The following is a 23,038-nucleotide window of genomic DNA, read 5'->3' as shown; positions in this document are numbered from 1 at the left end:
GGAACTGGTCCCACGGGACATCAACCAGAGGGTACAGAAGAGGACCCTGCCGATCGGAGGACACCGACGGGTGGGGAACTGGTCCCACGGGACATCAACCAGAGGGTACAGAAGAGGACCCTGCCGATCGGAGGACACCGACGGGTGGGGAACAGGTCCCACGGGACATCAACCAGAGGGTACAGAAGAGGACCCTGCCGATCGGAGGACACCGGCGGGTGGGGAACTGGTCCCACGGGACATCAACCAGAGGGTACAGAAGAGGACCCTGCCGATCGGAGGACACCGACGGGTGGGGGAACTGGTCCCACGGGACATCAACCAGAGGGTACAGAAGAGGACCCTGCCGATCGGAGGACACCGGCGGGTGGGGAACTGGTCCCACGGGACATCAACCAGAGGGTACAGAAGAGGACCCTGCCGATCGGGGGACACCGACGGGTGGGGAAACTGATCATACCGGACATCAACCAGAGGGTACAGAAGAGGACCCTGCCGATCGGAGGACACCGACGGGTGGGGAAACTGGTCCCACGGGACATCAACCAGAGGGTACAGAAGAGGACCCTGCCGATCGGAGGACACCGACGGGTGGGGAACTGATCATACCGGACATCAACCAGAGGGTACAGAAGAGGACCCTGCCGATCGGAGGACACCGACGGGTGGGGAACTGGTCCCACGGGACATCAACCAGAGGGTACAGAAGAGGACCCTGCCGATCGGAGGACACCGACGGGTGGGGAACTGGTCCCACGGGACATCAACCAGAGGGTACAGAAGAGGACCCTGCCGATCGGAGGACACCGACGGGTGGGGAACTGATCATACCGGACATCAACCAGAGGGTACAGAAGAGGACCCTGCCGATCGGGGGACACCGACGGGTGGGGAACTGATCATACCGGACATCAACCAGAGGGTACAGAAGAGGACCCTGCCGATCGGAGGACACCGACGGGTGGGGAACTGGTCCCACGGGACATCAACCAGAGGGTACAGAAGAGGACCCTGCCGATCGGAGGACACCGACGGGTGGGGAACTGGTCCCACGGGACATCAACCAGAGGGTACAGAAGAGGACCCTGCCGATCGGAGGACACCGACGGGTGGGGAACTGGTCCCACGGGACATCAACCAGAGGGTACAGAAGAGGACCCCTGCCGATCGGAGGACACCGACGGGTGGGGAACTGGTCCCACGGGACATCAACCAGAGGGTACAGAAGAGGACCCTGCCGATCGGAGGACAGCGACGGGTGGGGAACTGGTCATACCGGACATCAACCACAGGGGTACAGAAGAGGACCCTGCCGATCGGAGGACACCGACGGGTGGGGAACTGGTCATACCGGACATCAACCACAGGGGTACAGAAGAGGACCCTGCCGATCGGAGGACACCGACGGGTGGGGAACTGATCATACCGGACATCAGCCACAGGGGTACAGCAGAGGACGACACCGATCGGAGGACACCGGATGAGGACACCGGATGAGGACGGCGCGGCACACACCAGTGGAGTTAACAGCGGCGAAATCAGAACGAGACATGTGTACGGAGGTGACATCAGAGGGGACGAGATAACCAAGATTGATAAGGGGGCGGGGGGGGGGAGCAGACTGATCAGGAAGGGAGAACCGACTGATGATCTGCACTGGCCAGAGAATAGACAGGGGTTGAGACAGAGCACCGGCCCCACGCCAACCGAGTATTCTGACCAAAAGCATGCGATCTGAACCCAAGGGAACAGAATGATTGGTGAGGGACAGGGGGTGGCATAGGGCTCTGACCGCAGGGGGACAGGGTACTGAACAGAAGGATGCAGACTCACCACAGACGAACGGTCAGGCGAGGAGAGACAAAGTACTGGCTATGGCTGAGATTGGGGGGGAGGGGGGGGGGGGGCACAACAACAAGGGGTACTGGGGATGGAAATACAGTGCTGACCTGGAGGGGGAGGTTATGGGTCTCGAAGACTGAAAACTGACAACAGGATAACCGAAGGGGAGCACTGAATAGAGCAGGACACGGAGCAGGGACAGTAGTGCCTAGACAGAGGGAGAGGGGAGGGGGGGGGGGCGACTGACCAGAGGGGTACAGATTTGAGAGCACAGCAGGGAGGGAGCATGGGGTGAGTGCAGGGCTTTGACCAGTGTATCAATGCGACCCTTCATGGGCACAGCGGTTCGGGACATCCCACTAACCAGAGCGGGACGGCGGCGGCCAGCAGCAGGCTGCCCAGCGACACCAGCAGGCAGCTGGCCGGGAACACCAGCACCATCAGCAGCGTGCCCAGCACGCCCTTCAGCACGTAGTTCCACACCCGGTTCAGGTGGCGCGTCATGTCCTTGCCGATGAAGCCTGGCCGCGACACGAGCCCCACCAGCCATCAGCAAAAGCCAGGGGCACTGCCATTGCCGGCACTGCATACGACGACTGCCGTCCTGTTCGTGACCAGCCGACGCTTTTGGCGCCTCCAGTTCAGTCGGCTGACGCGACGGCTCGCGGGCCGCACCACGGAACCGCGCAAGACAGGCACCCATCTACCTCCCGACGCTCCTCCCCACACCGGCTCCAATGGCCCGCTGGCCAGAGACTCGGCCGTAGAGCCGGCCGGCCCGCCGACGGTACGCGTGCAGGGCATGCTTTCGGAGGGCGGCTACAGTGAACGGCTACAGAAGACGTCTCGAGACAGCGGACGGTTACGGCTACAGTGGACGGTTACAGTGGACAGCTACAGTGACCGGTTATAGAAGACGTCTCGAGACAGCGGACGGTTACGGTTACAGTGGACGGCTACAGAAGACAGTTACAGAAGGCGATCACGCACCTGTGTCGGGCCTAGTCTCGAACTCTGTCCGGCTCTTGGAGATGTGCCGCCAGAGCGAGAGCAAACGAGACGTCAGGGTTGGCGTCAGGGACGACCTGGCGAAACAAGGGACCGGTCAAGGACGATCTGGTGAAACACGATGCGGCATCAGAGACGATCTGATGAAAAAGGGAGTGTCAGGGACGACCTGATGAAGCAAGGGCTCGTGTCAGGGACGAACTGGCAAAACAAGGGACGGGTCAGGGACGAGTTAGTGAAACAAGGGGCGGAAACAGGGGCGACTTGCGAAATGAAAGACGGGTCGGGGGCGCCCTGCTTGAGTAACGGTCGGTGCCGGGGTGACCTGTTGAAACCAGGGATGTGTCAGGGACAAACTGACCACGGCGTCGGGCAAAACCTGGCGAAACAACGGTCGGTGTTGGGAATAGCCAGGCGAGACAACACAGGCCGCCCTGGCGACACGTACAGCAGCAATCAGGGACGACGTGGCCCCTCCGGGACAGGCACAGTCAGCCAGTTCCTCTCCTAAGACGGCACAATAGCCGTACTCCCACTCCTCGCTCGCTCGTGATCCCACGACGCCCAATCCGCGGTGGCTAGTGTTCATGACAATGTTACAGCCCGCTGTCCATTACTCCGCTGCTGTCAGCTGACGGACTAGTGCTACACTGTCGCTTCGACGCTTAGATTTGCAATGCCCCTCACAGCCCAAATCCACCACACCACCAACTAGAGCGGTATATTGGACAACACGGGGCGCCCTGGCGGCACGTGCGGCAGAAATCAGGGACGCCGTGGCCTCTCCGGGAAAGGCAAGGTCAGCCGGTTCCTCTGCAGAAACGGCGCTCTCGTACTCAGCTCTCGCTCGTGGTACCGCTTTACGACGGCATAGAGCGGTATATCGGTATACTGTACTGTCGGGGAGTGTGCCGGCGACCTGGGCAGGTCCGGTGTATTCTGTAGGTCAAGCCCAACCTACCACCAATGACCGCTGCACTGCACACAGATGAGACGTGACCTACCGTCTTGGGCAGAGCGTTCCGTTGACCTGGGACAGCTCCAGGTGCGGGGTGAAGGGCTCCACGCAGAGCAGCGCGCGCAGGCTGAGCGGCGAGCTCCAGGGCACCACCACCTGGGCGTACAGGTCAGGCAGGTCAGGCAAATCGGCAGGCACCGCTTCAGGACGGGTCAGGGGGCACCGCTTCAGGGCATGACCCATACAGACACTGAACATCGTATTACATCCTGATATGTTCATGACACTCTTAGGTCATAACCATTGTAACATTACACTCATTATCACTTCTTAGCGGGTAAATACACTCCACGATCCCCGATCACGCAGCATTCTGGCCATGATCCAGCCGTGTGCTTTATCAACAAAAGTATGCGGACCAACATGTATGCTGGATCGGTATCGGCTGGATTCTGCATGAAGATGAGCTCCTAATGAAATCCAGCAAATAACTTAAACCTCTGACGAACCCTTGCCGGCGTAGTGGATTAACGACGCCGCGGAGACTGACAACACAACCTCTCACAGTTGCACATACAGCAGGACGCAATCATGTTATGTACACCACACGCCATGCTACCAACACCAGACTCATGGCAGTATTTTGAACAGGCCTCTGGAGAACGAGGCAGCGCGGTGGCACCCCCTGTTGGCGGGCAGCTGAGTCAGGCCCGCACTCACCCCCAGCAGGTAGATGCCGTTGGAGCCCCAGCTCCAGAGCCGGTGCAGGAAGTTGGCCCAGCGCCAGAAGAGCCACCTGGTGGTGGTCGTCCTCACCACGTCCTTCTCCAGGAAAAACACCGGCTGAGATAACAGACCGGTGACAGTGAAGTGATTGGGGGCTACAGGACGACAGAACTTGAGTGCCTGGTTACAAGGCACTTTACATCGAGTAACATTTCCAAGCCAGCCGTTGAGCGGCTTGGCCATATCCTGCAAGCAAACCAACGCCTTCCTTTTCCATGTAAGTGTGGGGGGGAGGGGGCAGGGGAGCTACACTGTATCAGTCAAGGCGTCATTCGCGACAACACTGGCACTGCACGAAACGTGACAACTCATACAAGAAAACAACTGACTTCCTTTTCCAAGAGCGCGTGATAGTACCAAAAATACAAAGCGACAAGCGTTCACAACGCTCGCACGCACGCTCCCCCCTCCCCCCACCCTCGGATGTGGGTTTGGGCGTAGCACCGAGCTCAGGTGCCTGTGTCTTGCGTCGCAGCTCCCTCCCCTTCCCCAGACTGTGGCTGCCGCGCCGGCGATACGCACCTCGTTGGGATTGTTGCGGGGGTTGGTGATGCTGGTCGGGGTCTGCGAGATCACGGTGGGGATGGCCTTGCTGTCCCCCTGCCGGCGCAGATGTCCATCAGCCAGGCCAGCGGGCGTCACTGACGCTCAGCCGGGTCAGCGGGCGCCACTGACGCTCAGCCAGGCCAGCGGGCGCCACTGACGCTCAGCCAGATCATCGGGCGCCACTGACGCTCAGCCAGATCATCGGGCGCCACTGACGCTCAGCCAGACCATCGGGCGCCACTGACGCTCAGCCAGATCATCGGGCGCCACTGACGCTCAGCCAGGCCATCGGGCGCCACTGACGCTCAGCCAGACCATCGGGCGCCACTGACGCTCAGCCAGATCATCGGGCGCCACTGACGCTCAGCCAGGCCATTGGGCGCCACTGACGCTCAGCCAGACCATCGGGCGCCACTGACGCTCAGCCAGACCATCGGGCGCCACTGACGCTCAGCCAGGCCATCGGGCACCACTGACGCTCAGCCAGATCATCGGGCGCCACTGACGCTCAGCCAGACCATCGGGCGCCACTGACACTCAGCCAGATCATCGGGCGCCACTGACGCTCAGCCAGGCCATCGGGCGCCACTGACGCTCAGCCAGATCATCGGGCGCCACTGACGCTCAGCCAGGCCATCGGGCGCCACTGACGCTCAGCCAGGCCATCGGGCGCCACTGACGCCCAGCCGGGCCATCGGGCGCCACTGACGCTCAGCCAGGCCATCGGGCGCCACTGACGCTCAGCCAGGCCATCGGGCGCCACTGACGCCCAGCCGGGCCATCGGGCGCCACTGACGCTCAGCCGGGCCATCGGGCGCCACTGACGCTCAGCCAGGCCATCGGGCGCCACTGACGCCCAGCCGGGCCATCGGGCGCCACTGACGCTCAGCCAGGCCATCGGGCGCCACTGACGCTCAGCCAGGCCATCGGGCGCCACTGACGCTCAGCCAGGCCATCGGGCGCCACTGACGCCCAGCCGGGCCATCGGGCGCCACTGACGCTCAGCCAGGCCATCGGGCGCCACTGGCGCCCAGCCGGGCCATCGGGCGCCACTGACGCTCAGCCAGGCCATCGGGCGCCACTGACGCTCAGCCCAGCCGCAGAGCCCAGGCGCCACCACACGCGCCGTCCAACCCCAATCCATACCATTAGCTGGCACAGCAAGCCATGTCAACACAAATGAACTGATAGTCGCTGCAGGAAGCACACAATCTATGCCATATACAAATGTAACAGCACGAGGCACTAAGCACGCCCCGTCCGCCGGAACAAACCATGGGCATACATGGCATGCACGTCGCATGAGACAGGCTACATGGTCGAAATCGCACAGCCAAGACCGGCATGACTGACTAGGTTTGCATAAGCCATGCTGGCTCCGTCTGAAAGGAGGTGCGAAAGCTGTGCAGTACACAGGCCTTCAATTGGACGTATCCAAGTTGGATAGCATAGTGACGGCAAGGCCCCGTGACCAGAGCGGGGTGTCCGGTTTGCGACGAAAAAAACAAACAATGATAACGCTTTTGTGTGCTGTGTGTGTGATCAAGACCACCATCCCACCGTAGTGCCGTGGCCGTCTATACTTCGTTATATCATCCGCCATAATTTGTTGCGATAATCTACTTAAAGAACCCTTTGTGATCTCGATTTGACATCTACTACAGACTTGCTTCGCTAGTTGTTTACGAAGGTGAGTGATTTTTCAGGGAACGAAAAGATGGACATCAGCGTGGGCGATTCGCTCCACGACGGTGGTCTTTGAGTGTACGGCTATCTTCAAAAGACGTCTCATTAATGGGGCGTACAAAAGTGCAGCACGGAAAAACACTCCAAAACACCAAAAACACCCGGCGAGGAACGTGAGATGTGCACCAATTAACAGGCTGCTTCAATACCAGCATCTAGGGACCTTTTTCGACACTGCGGCCCGGTAATATCCCGCCGAGACATTCACCGGCGCCGCCGCTGCCACGCGTGGAATGCACGACCCAGCGGTATCCCGAGCAGGCAAGTCGTCGTCATAAAGCATAACCGGTCGCCAAATTTCGCTGTTTCACCAACGAACTTATGGTCTTAACTCTGGCACCCAACCAGGCAGCCAGCAAAACTTGGGAAAGGATGACCAACCGTGACTCGTTTGATACTGAGATTGGCCATTAGGGCAAGAACAACGCAAACCAAGTTCCTTGACAGAACAGGAAAACTTAGAACTGACTTTACGGGTATCAGCTAATCTGGCTGTTTACCGATCAGCGAAATGTCGTTAGAAGCCCATACCATTCGAGGTTTCGTCTGAAGCGGTCCATTCAGAAGTCAACCAACACTTGTTCAGTTTTGTACCTAGTTAACCTATTCGTTGGAACCGCGGTGACTGCACCCCGCTGTCCCAACTATTCTTGGCTTCGGGACCCAACGCCAAGTGCAGCGCTGTCACCTTCCTGTCGGCGGCACAGCAGAGCGAGGAGCCCGAAGAGAGGATGGGGGCGGGGGGACGGCGGGCTGACCTGGAACCTCCTGTAGACGGTCCAGTTGGACCACAGCCAGATGTGGGTGCGCCACTCGAACACCCGCGTCGGCGCCTTCACCCGCCGCAGCTCCTTCAGCAGCACCGGCTCACGCTGCCGGCGGAACGGGACAGGTCACAGGCGGGCGGCTCACGGCCGGAGCGGCTGCCGGCGGAATGGGCGCGGGTCACAGGCGGGTGGCTCACGGCCGGAGCGGCTGCCGGCGGAACGGGACAGGTCACAGGCGGGCGGCTCACGGCCGGAGAGGCTGCCGGTGGGTCACTGGTCAGAGGTCACACCCGCCGGTGGGCCAGCGGACTGGCCGGCTGCCGGCGGAACGGGCGCGGGTCACAGGCTGGCGGCTCACGGCCAGAGCGGCTGCCGGCGGGTCACCGGTCAGCGGTCAGACCCGCCGGTGAGTCAGCGGACTGGCCGGCTGCCAGCGGGTCACTGGTCAGAGGTCAGACCCGCCGTTGGACCAGCGGACTGGCCGCGTGCTACAGAGCGGGTGCCGGCGGGTCGCTGACCGGCCGTGTGCTGCAGACCAGCTGCCGACGGGTCACCGGTCAGCGGTCAGACCCGCCGGTGGGCCAGCGGACTGGCCGCGTGCTGCAGACCGACCGCTGGCGGCGCTCGACAAACTGCCCGCAGGCCACGCGTCCAACACTAACTAACAAGCATAAATCTGGTCATAGACTAGCCACTGAGAGAGCACTCAGGTTACAGGCCACAGAACATCACCAGAGGGGGGGGGGGGCGAGGAGGGCGGTGGGAGACTGAGATTATAGGTCAGACTCTCACCTCGGGAAACGTCACAAACCACATCCTAACGCCACGGGGTATCGAGCGGCTCGGTCCACTCAAAGGACAGAGCTCTGGACAGAGCAGGGACGAATGCTGGCAGTGATGAGCCCAGGGTGGAGCAGGGACTGAGAAGGCACGCCAGAGTGTGGATAAAACAAATATGCCGCGAGTGGGAGCATACACCGATGCATGGACACATTAATGGCCTTTACTGAATGCACGCACTAGACCGTGTGTAGCTAGCGTGACGAGCAATGCCAAATGATGATGATAATTATAATGATTCTGGGGAGGAGATTGGGTCACTCTGAATATATCACTAACGTATCACACAATGGCCGCGCCTACAGACACCACACAGAAAATGCAGCATTGACCGACACTTCTACTGACCAAAGGGCAGCCACACGAGAATCCGTCCCAGCAAGGCGCTCACGCAACCGGCCACAAATGAGGTCGGTAAAACCCAAACGCTGGATGCTTAAGTTGTCCTTGTTCCACGCAGACCACATTACCTCCGGAGATAAACTATCACTACTTGAGGCTGAGGAGAGGCACTACCAACAAGACCCGAAATTCCTCCTCAGCAACCTTTCATGATCGCTTCAAAACAGGGACACTTCATAACGGCTTGACACTTTCACCTGACGAACCAATTTTGTGTGCCTCCGCTATTCACCAAGGATGTAAAAAACTATGAGAGACAGCAGCACGACAGGGCAGTGTCCGTGACCCAATCCGCGGCCGGCCGCCGGCGTCGTACCTCCTTCATGAAGGCCAGGTCGCGCAGCAGAAAGTAAGCCGTCTGGTGCAGGCCGTGCTCCTTACAGAGCGCCAGCGCCTCCTCGTGCGCGCTCCACTGGTGCTCCAGTACGAACCGGCTCTGCCCAACACAGCGCCCGTCAGGCTGGGGACACGGCTCTCAGGTACGGAGCACAGCCAGGGCTCCAGAGCACGGCGCCCGTCAGGCTGGGGACACGGCTCTCAGGTACGGAGCACAGCCAGGCCTCTAGAGCACGGCACCCGTCAGGCTGGGGACACGGCTTTCAGGCACGGAGCACAGCCAGCCCACCAGAGCACGGCACCCAGAGCACATCGGCCCGACATCGAGCACCGGGATATTACGCGGGACACGGGCGCAAAATAGACCACAAATTGACAAAGTTTGAGAAGTCCTATACAACCCCCTTTTAAGGCCTGCTAATTCCCTGAAACATGTGTGAAGGGAGATTCTTAAAAACGCACAACTTATTTTCATAAGGCGACATATCCACACCCTTTGTGCATGCAATAACAGTGGCTGATTTCGCCGTGACGGATGGCGTGTGACAGTCGCCGACTGTCAGGCGCAGGCGCATCAGCTCATGTATCGGTCGCCAGTCCAGCAGCAGTCCTGCCGAACAGTGAGGACGGGGAGAGGCTACTGAACAACCCCGCTGAACGCCATCAAATACACCCCGGGATAGCGGCAACATTTACTGCCCTCACACTACTGAACTTCAATACACATTACCGATGCCTGCGACGCCTCATCCACGCCACCTCATGAAACAATGGACAATTGGTCTCCACCTCGTGGACCGCCTCGGCCTCCTGAATCGTCCACGGTCTCCTGACTGACCTTGGCCTCCTGACCGACCCCGACCTCCTCAGTTGCACCGACCTCATGCCTTCCCTCGGCCTCCCAGACTGCCTCGGCCTCCCAGACTGCCACGTCCTCCTGGCTGACCTCTGCATCCTGACTGGCCCCGGCCGCCTTAGTTGCATCCTGCCATCCTGAAGCATCCCTGGCCTCCTGACTGACCTCTGCCGTCCTGAACTGGTGTCGGACCCAGGCCGGGATGCGCCACCGGACCGGATGGTGGCTCTCCAGGTAGTGACTCAGTCCCTTTTGGAAGCTCTCCAGCTTGCGCGACACGTTCTCCACGGCCCTGTGGGGGGGGGGGGGGGGCGGAGGTCGGACCGGTGAACATTCTCCACAGCGCTGCGGGGGGGGGGGGGAGGGAGAGGCCGGACCGGTGAACATTCTCCATTGCCCTGCGGGGGGGGGGGGCGCCGGCCGGTTCAGACGTCGCACCGGTCAACAATCGATACGCAACACAGTCCACTCGACAAAGAGCAATACGATATGCTACCACCAAACATCTGGAGCGTGACGGGAGGGGAGGTCAGGGCCCAGGCTCTCACCTGTGCATCAGCACCACCGACTGGGCGTTCTCCACCAGCAGCGCCGTCAGGCCGTCCTCGAGCTCGGCCAACTCCGGGCTGGCGCTCACCGCCGCCAGCACCCGCCGCAGGTACTCGTCCTGCACCGCGCGGCTGGCGCTCTGGCCACACAGAGGTGGGGGACTGTCAGCACAGGTGGACCGCTTTCGGAGACTCCCACTAGCCACGACCAACCAGACTCGCTCCAGATTCCAGATTCCAACCACATGCAGGCTAATGCGTCAATGGTCTGGAGCTGCACGCATCGATGAACAACGCCAGTACCTATCGCAAGTCTCACAAAATATCATTAATCTTCCCCCACGCCATTAATAATGTTCAGTGGCGTTTCACTCATCATCACGAATGCAATGCTGAACTGAAAGGTGCTCAGAAATCCGACAAATAATTCAGCCGTGTGCCAAAAACCATTTATGAGAGATCAAAGAGATTTGCACATGTTAGTTGCCAGTCGCAGCACCGCCTTTGTCTGGCTTTCCCCCACCGCCTGCGTCTGGTTCTTCCCCACCGCTTATACCTGGCTCTCCCTCGACGCCTGTTTCTGGCTCTGCCTCACCGCCTGTATCTGGCTCTACCCCACTGCCTGTATCAGCCCCCCCCCCCCCCGTCGCCTGTACCTGACTCTCCCCCACCGCCTGCATTTGGCCCTGCCTCACCGTCTGTATCTGATCGTCATCCAGGTCCTGCGCCTTCAGCTCGGTGATGACATGCTCGCGGAAGGGGACGAACCAGCCGCGCGACTCCGTCTCCAGGATGGCCGTCAGCACCGGCAGCGCCCGCCTCATCAGCTCCCTGGCCAGGTCACCGAGCACGTCACACGGGGGGGGGGGGGGCAGGGGGAGGTAGAGGGTCGTCAGGGCAGAGCGACACACCACACCCCCGGGCATGAGACGGGGCAGGTCACACTGGAGAAGGAGACAGCGGTTCGTCCCAGCAGGGGGACGCGTCGGTAACGGGCGTCCTGACAAGTAATACCGAACACGACCACAGCTAATCGGAGCACTGACGACACCTGTCCCTAGACGAGAGAATGACGACTCCCTGGGAAAACCCCACTGAGAAGTTCAAACACAAAAGAGCACGACACAACACGTTGTGGCAGCCACCACAGAGGAGGCCGAAAACCGAGAGGTGAAAGGCGTCGAAGAGCGTCAAAAGGCAACAAACAAACGAAAGTCTCCCGTTAAATTCGTCCGGACAATATATTCCACACGTGACATGACAATTAATGTCTTAGGCTGGTACTACACCTGTCCGCGCGCACCTGCACCTGAATGTGTATCTCTGTACGCACAACTACGTCCGTGTACCCCCGCTCACAGCCATGTGCCTCCGCATCATAGACGTGTACCTGTCTAAGTAAAGCTGGCAGTGCATATGCATCTGCATCCCACCACTTATTATACATGATCTGTACCCGCCATCCAGCACGAGACTGACCTGTTGAACAGACGCAGGTCCACCGTCAGCCCGTGCGGCGTGTGGAAGGTATAGAGCAGCGGTGGCCGGCCCTGCTCCGTCAGCTGGTACTTCTCGAGCCGCAGCCGCTCCAGCTGGCGCCGGATGTAGTGGCACAGCTCGTCCAGCGCGTCCTCCTGCTCCGGCTGCCGACAGCGGCACACGACAACGCTTTTGGTGCGGCCGTTCATAGGCTGTCTTCAGGCGGCGTTTGAAGCGCAGTGTTCCCGGCAGCGTTTAGGGCGCGGTGTTGAAGGCGCAGTGCTCTCGGCAGCGTTTGAGGCGCAGTGTTCCCGGCAGCGTTTGAGGCGCAGTGTTCCCGACAGCGTTTGAGGAGCAGTGTTACCGGCAACGTTTAGGGCGCAGTGTTCCTGACAGCGTTCAAGGGCTGTGTTCCCGGCAGCGTTTAAGGCACATTGTTCCCGGCAGTGTTTGAGGCACAGTGTTCCCGGCAGCGTCCAAGGGTTGTGTTCCCGGCAGTGTTCAAGGCGCAGTGTTCCCGGCGGCGTTTGAGACGCAGTGTTCCCGGCAGCGTTTCTGGCAGAGCGACATAATCCCTTACATGAAGGTGCATTAGCGATCACTGGTTATGGATAACGACGTATGCTTCGGCACACAATGCGTGAGCGTTTCCGACGATGCTACGGCATAACTTTCTCAGAGCATTGCGTTTTTTGGCCAGAGTAGCATCGCTAGCTATAAAGAACTGGTTGTAACCCCTCTTCAATTTCAAGTTTTACACTGGTTGTGGGTATTTCATATCACACTACACTTCATGCAAGTTTGCTGAGCCCACGGCGTACTCAATCCTCCCATCGAGCTCCATCCGTCCATTAATTCACAACAGCCTTCCCTTTACAGCCTTGATACATTATCGAATGTATATGACAAGTAAGAAGAGGGCGGCGGTGGTGGTATTATTGAGCCAAACACCGATCAGCTGCCACAAAGGACATGGCTGGAGACGACCACGAGCCGTTGAAGGTACAAGACAGACGAGGAGACGTCGGCAGACCGGTGCCGTCGCCGGCCATAGGTGACGACCTCTACAGATCGGAGACATACCCGGCAAATGCGCCGACTGCCACATATTGGTGAAGGCGCGGGACACATGAGCTGCAGGCGCCCTACCTTACACACGAGCTCGGCCACCAGGTACTTGCACCGCTCCTCCAGCAGCTTCGAGTCCAGGTTGCGGCTGCGCAGGGACGGAAAGCCAGCGAACACATCTGAAATGGAAGCGCAACGTGTTGAAGGGACGGGCCGGAACGCACCACAGCTGACAGTGTGAGTCACACACCCGGCACAGACATACAGGCACAGATACAAGGGCACAGACACCCGGCACCCCAGGCACGAGACATACCAGGGTGTATGACCTGAGAGAAACATCCGTGACACATTCGGGGTGCTAGGGAATACGTTAAGGGCGCGAGCCGCAAGCGGCCATGCTAAGGGCGCAAGAGGACATGTTAAGGGCGCAAGAAGACATCTTAACGGCATAAGAGTACATGAAGGGTGCAATAGAACATGTCAAGGGCGTAAGAGAGTATGTCAACGGCGCAAGAGGACATGTTAGGGGCGCCAGAGGACACGTCAAGGGGGCAAATCGCAGGTGCAGAGAAACACAAGAAGCGCGAAGAAGAACGAAGAACAACGAAATGTGTGAGGAGACATCTGAAGGGCACGGACACATACCGGGAGAACACTTTAAAAAAGCTACACCGTGCTTTTGATCTCCATCCTTTCCAGACGTACACCAACTGGCCAGTCCTGGCTTTATTTCACCTCAGCGCATGACTGAATGGGAGTCGCGCACACCTTGTGACAACTGACACTCTTCAGTTCGCTGAGATTCTGAGGCATTGCAAATTCGGAGTTGTTATGCTAACAGTCATCGCACTTCAATATACCAGGACGTAAGGGCCAAACAACATTGTTAGGCAAACATATATCGTATATAACTGACGTCTGAAACTGTGCATAACCCATAACTCTCATCTTGATCTCAACGTTTGGCCCGGAAGTATGAACTCATCATGTCAAAACAACGGGTCGAGGAATATCTTGCTTGTATTGAAATTCTGAGGGTATGTCTGGTGGACACTGTCCTTCCTTTAGCCTCAACGGCAGCAGCTTGGGGGGCGTCAAGTCCAACAAGTGCGTCCACACGCGTCGGGACTTGCTGCTATCCGTGTTTTTACTGGTGCTGTCTCCCAGACACTGCGCACCCATGTCCGCCGGGGTTGGCATTTCGTCCTGCTGGCATCAGAGCATGTGCCCACAGGTGGCAGCTCCAGACGGCCCATGACCAGAGACACGACCTGGGCGTAGAAGCAGAGCTGCCGTTTGTGTTTTAAACCCCAATGGCCCGTCACGCCGCACAGCTTACAGTTAACCCAACGGCGAGCTCCTCGCTCTGCCGGGCTTTCTGTCGGATATGCCTGGGGTCCAGAGACCGAGGCTCCTCGCTCTGTCGGGCCCCCTGTCAGATACGCCTGGGGTTCATAGACCGAGGCTCTTCGCTCTGTCGGGCCCCCTGTCGGATATGCCTGGGGTCCAGAGACCGAGGCCCCTCGCTCTGTCGGGCCTCCTGCCAGATACGCCCGGGGTCCAGAGACCAAGGCTCTTCGCTCTGTCGGGCCTCCTGCCGGATATGCCTGGGGTCCACAGACCGAGGCTCCTCGCCCTGTCGGGCTCCCTGTCGGATATGCCTGGGGTTCATAGACCGAGGCTCCTCGCTCTGTCAGGCCCCCTGCCAGATATGCCTGGGGTCCACAGACCGAGGCTCCTCGCTCTGTCGGGCCCCCTGCCAGATATGCCTGGGGTCCAGCGACCGAGCTGTTGCGGACCTGCGTGCTGACCTTTTGCCCAGGCGAACATGAGCTCACAGAAGGCTACACATGCTGAGAGCAAAGCCCAGAGCTACTCCCGATTTATCCAAATAGCACAAACTGTCTAAATTGGTCCTACCTTGCTTACAGTTTCATGCAGGCCAAGAGGTGAGGTTTTTTGCCGCGTATGGGTGTCTCCCGGACATGCCTAAAGGCTCAGAAGCCCGGATTCAGCGGTTCTGCGCGCTGACCTTTCAGTCTAAGCAGCGACGAGCTCTCTGGGTGAACCCCGCATTGCGAAGGAGTCTCGTGTGTATCAGCGTCCTCCGCAATCTGCTTTGAAAAAGTGATCCGTTCTCCCTGTTGACTGCACACGTCTCTGTTGAATGGAGGTGCCGCATGCCATTAGGGCAGGATGTCCCTTGAAGATCAGTTTCGCTGGGCTGCGACGCACTCCCGCTTCTTCTGTGATCTGATCTGATCTGATTAGTGTTCGCGGGAGGATGTTGCGGCGGTAATCAAGCTTTTACTGACTGTGTAGGGGTTATGTGATTTGGCCGCGTGTTCATTTCCACAATCCTCTCGTGCGAAGATAGGCCAATAAAAGCCGCTATTGTAAGGATTTGCTCCAATAAATTGTATGGTATCGTGTGTTGTGGTACGGTACGGTACGGTACGGTACGGTACGGTACGGTACGGTACGGTACGGTACGGTACGGTACGGTACGGTATGGTATGGTATGGTATGGTATGGTATGGTATGGCATGGCATGGCATGGCATGGCATGGCATGGCATGGCATGGCATGGCATGGCATGGCATGGCATGGCATGGCATGGCATGGCACAGCATGTATGGTACAGAATGGTACGGCATTGAGCATGACAGATACCGCTTTCTTAACGTCTTCCTGGCCTCTCGACGAACGTTTTCTCCCGATTCTGCCCTCACTATTGTTAAAGACCGTCCCTCTGTCAAAATCATCTAATATGGTGTCAACATTGCTCGCAGATATTGATACTGCCTCCGATTTTCGCTAACATTGAACCTTGACGAATAAGGTGTAATTTAACAAGAGTGTTTGTCAGAGGCTTCGTCGACCAGCATTAGCATACTTCTGCTTTTCACTTATCACCGATTCAAGTCATATCTCAGAAAAGAGATGTTGCGCAACAGCCCACTCATGGTACGTGCGTGCGACGGATTTAGGTCATCACACGGTTTGTTTCGTGTTCCCGACGAACGAAACCAAAATAAGACATCCCTATGCCCCTACATGCATTCAAAACAGAAGTTCGGGGGCAAAAGCGGCCGTGGCGGAAGAAGACACGCAACAATGCTGAAAAGCACCTTTGCGCGCGGAGCCCGCCTTAGCAACACGCTGGGCGTCTCGCCCCCCCCCCCCCCCCTTAACCAGCACAGCGGGCCCGCTGGACGACCCCTGACCGGTACAGTGGGCCCGCTGGACGACCCCTGACCGGCACAGTGGGCCCGCTGGACGACCCCTGACCGGCACAGCGGGCCCGCTGGACGACCTTTGACCGGCACAGCGGGCCCGTTGGACGACCCCTGACCGGTACAGCGGGCCCGTTGGACGACCCCTGACCGGTACAGCGGGCCCGTTGGACGACCCCTGGCTGGCACAGCGAGCCCGCTGGACGACCCCTGACTGGCACTCACCGACGAGCAGCACGAGACCTCGAAGCAGGGCGCGCAGCGACTGGCGCAGCGAGAAGAAGTGGGAGCCCACGCGACCGCGCGCCGTGATGATCAGGAACCTGCCGACACGGCCGACGCACGTTCTCAGAGCGGCCGGTGAACCCATGAAGCACGTGGACTCCAGATAGAGGGTCGTGGGTTCGGTCCGCATCCCCGGAACATTATCTGGTCTCGGTTCTCAACACTGTTTGGCAATGCCAAAGACTAAGTACCTGCACACACCACTCGATGGCCGACTGTCTCATCATTCTGGAGGGCCGGTGCAGGGTGGGCGCACACACAGCCGGGAGCGAGGGCGGGACGGGGCCAGCAGCGAGTAGAGAACGGTGCGAGCAGCTCACCTGAGCGCCAGCACCAGTTCGCCCACACCATCTCACCTGAGCACCAGCACCAGTTCGTCCACACCATCTCACCTGAGCGCCAGCGTCAGTTCGTCCACACCATCTCATCTGAGCGCCAGCACCAGGTAGTCAACACCATCTCACCTGAGCGCCAGCGTCAGTTCGTCCACACCATCTCATCTGAGCGCCAGCACCAGGTAGTCGACACCATCTCATCTGAGCACCAGCACCAGTTCGTCCACACCATCTCACCTGAGCGCCAGCGTCAGTTCGTCCACACCATCTCATCTGAGCGCCAGCACCAGGTAGTCAACACCATCTCACCTGAGCGCCAGCGTCAGTTCGTCCACACCATCTCATCTGAGCGCCAGCGCCAGTTCGTCCACACCATCTCATCTGAGCGCCAGCGTCAGTTCGTCCACACCATCTCATCTGAGCGCCAGCGTCAGTTCGTCCACACCATCTCACCTGAGCGCCAGCGTCAGTTCGTCCACACCATCTCTCCTGAGCGCCAGCACCAGGTAGTCAACACCATCTCACCTGAGTGCCAGCGCCAGATCGTCCAGGTAGCTGAGGTAGGAGCGCTCTGTGCCCTTCTGCAGCAGCTCGGAGAGGCGCCAGCGGTGCACCTGGCCGGCGAAGTTCAGCGACTCCACCTCGAACTCACTGCAACGCCCGTCCGCACCGCAGACGGCGGTCAGCGCCAGCTCACAGTCACCATCACCAGGTCAAGGTCATGTGCCGCCACACTTGGGAGTCAATGGATCAGCGCCAGCTTACAGTCATCATCGCCAAGTCAAAGCCACGTGTCGCACATGGGAGTCAATGGATCAGCGCCAGCTTACAGTCACCATCACCAAGTCAAAGCCACGTGCCGCACGTGGGAGCCAACGGAAGGTCAGTCATGACTTCAGCGCTGGAACTTCATGCCGCCAGCCAGTCGGCCAGACACACCAGCTGGGGTCACCAGCCACGCGCACGAGAGTACAGCTTAAAGTTACTGGAACGCCTATTAGAGTCCACTCGCTGGAACATCCGCGGGGGCGAGTCTGTACAACGACGTCGATGGAGTGTCGACGTATGCTGGTGGAAGCCGGGCGAAGCTTGCAATAACAAAGCGATTTTCACAGGAGCCTCTCCATGTAAACAAACTCGTTGGATTAGTGCGGGAGTGTGGACGTAGAACACAGACTCGCCGAACCCCTCCTCCGGCACGTGAACCTCAGCGCGAATCGGCCAAACGGCGAGTCCACTGAATGGAACATGGGACGGGGGAGGAACGGAGCCGGCCTGGATGGGGGCGTCAGCGGTTTCTGCTCTCGACGAAACCGCCGCAGTCATCGGCTGGCCTGCAGTAAGAGCACACTAAGTGCATAGTATGAACGGAGTCTCAGTGATACGGATCCGGCAGGGTAGCGCCGCCGTCTGGCGGCTGTGGATCGGCCCAGTGTGTGGTCACTCCTGTGAAATGACGGCGAGGCGCGCCTCCCGGCCATCGAAACGGACTCGCCGTTCTCAGCAGCCACGAGAAGCTGACGAGCGACAAGTGCGGCAATGATTGCCGCGGACGAGACACGACCAGCCAACCAGCGAAAACGACTCAGTTTGAAACGCGTGGTCCAGACACCGTCAAAGTTGGCACACAGAACAGCGAATTCACTGCGGTGAGGTTATGGCAACTGAGGTTATGGCATCACAGAAGCAAACGCCGGGATCAATACCGCACTGCAGTCCTAACACAGCGTCAGCGGCCGGTGAGAACGGCCTTTCAGGGTAAAACAGGGCCGAAAGCGGTGCGCGGGGGCCGTGAGCGGTGAGAAGGGGCCGTTAGCGGTGAGAAGCGGCCACTCGGGGGTGAGGAGAGGGGAGGGGGCGTACACGGAGAGAGAGAGAGAGATGAGAGGCTGGCTTTCGCGCTCATAGCCATAATAAACGCAGCTGGGTCTTGCGAGACACCTAGTGCGTCCGCGTTCACATTCATGTAGACACCACGGCTCAGGGTTGGAGCTCAATTCTCGTCCGGGAAACGTCCTTGGTCCCAAATTCAGCACCGGATGTATTTGCTTTCCATGAAAACCAGCGTACGACGACCAGCGACCAGCGAGTGCTGGGTACCGGTTTCAGTCACAACGGTCACATGCATCGTGAAATAAACACGGAACGCATGCGATTACGTGCTTGGGCGTATATGCAGGCGAAACCGTGACCGCGCGAGATACAATACCCACACGCCTGTCAAAATGGAATCGAGACAATTACAAACGAATCTGCGCTCCACTAGAACATATAGATCTACAGACCAGCGTATGAAGGAAACGGGTGCAACAAAATAACGCAAAAGATACCCCAGAAACTCAACAAGAATAAATCACCGGAGAGCTACCCCAACAAACTACGAATAAGTCCACTTTTTGATAACTCCGCGCGAATCCAAATGCTAGATCGCCAGAGAGAAGGAATCAGTTCCCAGGAATACCCTCCTACCAAGAAAAATGCCCCTGAATTTATCCTCCCTGTCAGCCCGCCTTGTTTTTGTTTTCTGCCCAGGCCATGGCGACGGACGAGCCGCCGTTTGTCGTCGACCCAGCCGCCGAGGTCGGCGCCGCCATTGGGCGGTCGAACCACCAGCAGCGGAAAGGCCACGGCACGAGACGGCGCTCCGGGTGTGGCAACCCGACTATCACACAAAGGGTCACAGGATCCAGACGGCTCGGCCGCCACACGACACCCCGACATGCACCCGACGGCCCGTGCATCCACATCACGACTGCATGCAGAGGTAGCTAGCAGGCCGCTCGTGCTGCGAGCGAGAGATCAGAAGACAGTCAGCAGTGACCTTGACCCACAGGTGACCTCGACCTCGGGCGGCCGTGACCTACCCGCGCCGCCGGATCGAACGAAGCTGCTGCGCGGTTAGCCGGCGCCGGGGCGTCGCCTTGGCCTTGCTGCAGCTGCTGCGGTGCCCCCCAAGGGATGGCAGCGAACCGTTAGCTCCTGCCGTCGATCATAGGTGGCAGCACGACCGGAACGTCCGGCGGGCCGCCAAAACAAGTCTTTACTACGTAAGAGTGGCAATTTCATCCATGTACATTTCCGGGCCCAAAAAGCACAAGCGTGGTATACTCTGAACGACACTGTGAAGACACGTATGCAAGAAATGTTCCTGCGGGAAGACCCCCATCCAGCGTCACCACAAGGTAATGTTAATCCTGCTAGCCTCTGAAACCCTTGAGGGAGGGGACGGTAGTATAACAGTCTTCACTATTCACAGCTGATGGCAAGGTGTAAGTAAGTGATACCTCGGACCTCCATGCTAACTAACACGAGATGTGTTTCTACGCATTGATCCGCCATGTTCTCTTATGTTCTCTTCTCCGATATGCTCAGCGACGCCTGGTGTTCAGCGCTGCTCGCCTGTGCCTCCGCCACCGAGCGCGGCCCGTGACCCGATGTGACCCCAGCCCGCCGGACGCGCCACGCGTCACAGGTCACTTCAGATCAGGTCAGGTGATGTCACCATGCACCCACGCAATACCCGAGCCGGGAGGGGGCCTGCCGCGGCCCGGGGTTGCTGGCCGGGCGGCATTCGCTGCAGTGGTTAGTCGGCAAAGCCGGGCCCAGGGGCCAGTGCACGGGCTAGCTAACAGTCGGTACAAGGGGCCGCCGCGTGACAGCCAGTGCCAGGAGGGGATCACGGACGGCACGCGGCACGGTTGCGGCCAGCCAGCTCAGGACCACCCTCACGGGTCCGGGCCAGCCGCCAGTGCTGGGTTTATCTCCACCGTACTGCTATCGCCATCGAGCACGAACACTTCCCCAGCCAGCCAGCCGCTGACTGAACTGACACGCTGAGCAACTTTTCATGTCTAAGCTTGTGGCCACCTTTTAAGACAGGTCTGGGCAGATCGCCGTCCACCTATAACTGACAGTCAGTGACCCACAACTGACCCAAGGCTGACATATAGCCGACGTGCCGGCTCCAGACCACCTACCCGGACTCGCGCACGGAGGCCAGCTGCTTGGCGCTGAGCTTCCGCGGCTCTCCGCCAGAGTCCAGGGCCACCGCTTCCAGCTCATCGAAGCAGGGCGCCACGAACAGGTCCCTGTCGCGGGGGAAGAGGTGTCACACACTGCACCACGAACAGGTCCCTGTCGCGGGGAAGAGGTGTCACACACTGCACCACGAACAGGTCCCTGTCGCGGGGGAAGAGGTGTCACACACTGTATCCCGAACAGGTCCCTGTCGCGGGGAAGGCGTCACGCACTGTGCCACGAACAGGTCCCTGTCGTGGGGAAGAGGTGTCACACACTGTACCACGAACAGGTCCCTGTCGCGGGGGAAGAGGTGCCACACACTGTGCCACGAACAGGTCCCTGTCGCAGGGGAAGTGGTGTCACACACTGTACCACGAACAGGTCCCTGTCGCGGGGGAAGAGGTGTCACATACTCTACCACGAACAGGTCCCTGTCGCAGGGGAAGAAGTGTCACACACTGTACCGAGTCCAGTGACACGGCGCAGAGTTCAGCGACACAATATGGGGTTCAGCAACGCGTTACAGAGTCTAGCAACGGGGCACGGAGTCCAGCGATGCGGCAAGGAGTCCAGCGATTGACACAGGGTCCAGCAACGGAGCACAGCGCTCAGCGATTGATAGAGTCCAGCAACGCGGCACGGAGTCCAGCGATGCGGCACAGAATTCAGCAGTCCAGCAGTGTCCGACAGAGCCCAGCAGTGCGGTAGAGTCCCATGACGACGAGGTCAAAGCTTAGCAACATGACACAGAGTCGAGGGGCGCGCTACAGGGTTCGGCGACGAGACAATCCCATGAAACGCAATGTCAGACGAGGCGGGGCCCCGGGAATCACGAAGCTTACAGGACTCCTCAATGACGGACGCATCCGCAGCGCAGAACCAAGACAGTCACGTGACGTATCAATGCAAAGACACTGAGTCACGGCCGCCAACGGCAAACACTGTACAAGGTGCAGAACCACAGCAGTAAGATTATCAAGGACATTAAATCGACTTGTGCGCCCAAACGCGGGGAGCTCGGGACAGAGCTATAAGGAGATGATGGAAACTTAAATTTGAGCAACTGGCAGCGCGACTAACAAGCTCAGGGAAAATTCGCTAACTTTCCATCTCAGTTCAAACGCACAACGACACGGCGCCAAACTGCCGAGTTTACCGCGACTCTAACAAAGCCTCGGTCCGGACACACACGCACGGGGCACACGGCGTGCGTCCCTTCACGACCTCAGAACCTGGACAATTTTATAATCTCCAATGACAATACGTCCGGCACTCGAACACGACTTCACATGGCCAGTGTCTCGTCCCCTCCTCCTCGCCCATCTCACGACCACAATCACTGTTCCTCGGCCATGACTCGCCGCCATGCCATATTCAAACAGAGCCCTATCGTGACAATCGTCGGACTGAGCCAGCCGTGACTCATCGTTGTGCCGTCCTCAAACAAATAGAAGCACGCCACGAAGTCGCCCCGGCGAGGCGGAGCAGGCCCTGACGCCACGGTACGGCTCGATGGTGGGACGAGCGGACGGCAAGGCCTTCACGGCAGCTGGTACGGATCTCACAGCAGGCGGCACGGCTCCAGCAGCAGACGGCACTGCTCCCGCAGCAGATGGCACGGCTCCCGCAGCAGATGGCACTGCTCCCGGAACAGACGGCACGACTCCCACGGCAGACGGCACGACTCCCGCAGCAGACGGCACTGCTCCCGCAGCAGACGGCACGGCTCCCGCAGCAGATGGCACTGCTCCCGGAACAGACGGCACGACTCCCACGGCAGACGGCACGACTCCAGCAGCAGACGGCACGACTCCCGCAGCAGACGGCACGGCTTCCACTGCAGACGGCACGGCTTCCACGGCAGACGGCACTACTCCCGCAGCAGACGGCACGGCTTCCACGGCAGACGGCACAACTCCCGCAGCAGACGGCACGGCTTCCACGGCAGACGGCACGACTCCCGCAGCAGACGACACG

General features: G+C 59.3%; 1 protein-coding gene across 1 annotated transcript in view; it reads right to left on the bottom strand.

Moving 5' to 3' along the window:
* LOC119113591 (uncharacterized) overlaps positions 1-23,038 on the bottom strand; it is a 66,275-nt gene that overhangs the window by 26,300 nt on the left and 16,937 nt on the right. The window contains exons 4-19 of the mRNA XM_037237882.1: positions 21,019-21,129; positions 19,906-19,980; positions 17,567-17,692; positions 16,647-16,744; positions 13,264-13,361; positions 12,115-12,278; positions 11,331-11,466; positions 10,636-10,775; positions 10,253-10,379; positions 9,212-9,331; positions 7,645-7,758; positions 5,117-5,194; positions 4,529-4,651; positions 3,855-3,964; positions 2,833-2,927; positions 2,207-2,363 (exon numbers count right to left, since the gene is read on the bottom strand). Coding sequence (XP_037093777.1) covers positions 2,207-2,363; positions 2,833-2,927; positions 3,855-3,964; positions 4,529-4,651; positions 5,117-5,194; positions 7,645-7,758; positions 9,212-9,331; positions 10,253-10,379; positions 10,636-10,775; positions 11,331-11,466; positions 12,115-12,278; positions 13,264-13,361; positions 16,647-16,744; positions 17,567-17,692; positions 19,906-19,980; positions 21,019-21,129 — 1,872 coding nt within the window. The remainder of the gene's footprint in view (positions 1-2,206; positions 2,364-2,832; positions 2,928-3,854; positions 3,965-4,528; positions 4,652-5,116; positions 5,195-7,644; positions 7,759-9,211; positions 9,332-10,252; positions 10,380-10,635; positions 10,776-11,330; positions 11,467-12,114; positions 12,279-13,263; positions 13,362-16,646; positions 16,745-17,566; positions 17,693-19,905; positions 19,981-21,018; positions 21,130-23,038) is intronic.

This window comes from Pollicipes pollicipes, unplaced genomic scaffold (assembly GCF_011947565.3).
Source record: "Pollicipes pollicipes isolate AB1234 unplaced genomic scaffold, Ppol_2.1 Scaffold_7262;HRSCAF=8765_pilon_pilon_pilon, whole genome shotgun sequence".
Lineage (NCBI taxonomy): Eukaryota > Metazoa > Arthropoda > Thecostraca > Pollicipedomorpha > Pollicipedidae > Pollicipes > Pollicipes pollicipes.
Note: the sequence above shows the minus strand (reverse complement) of the source record. Positions and strands in the feature narration are given on the sequence as shown.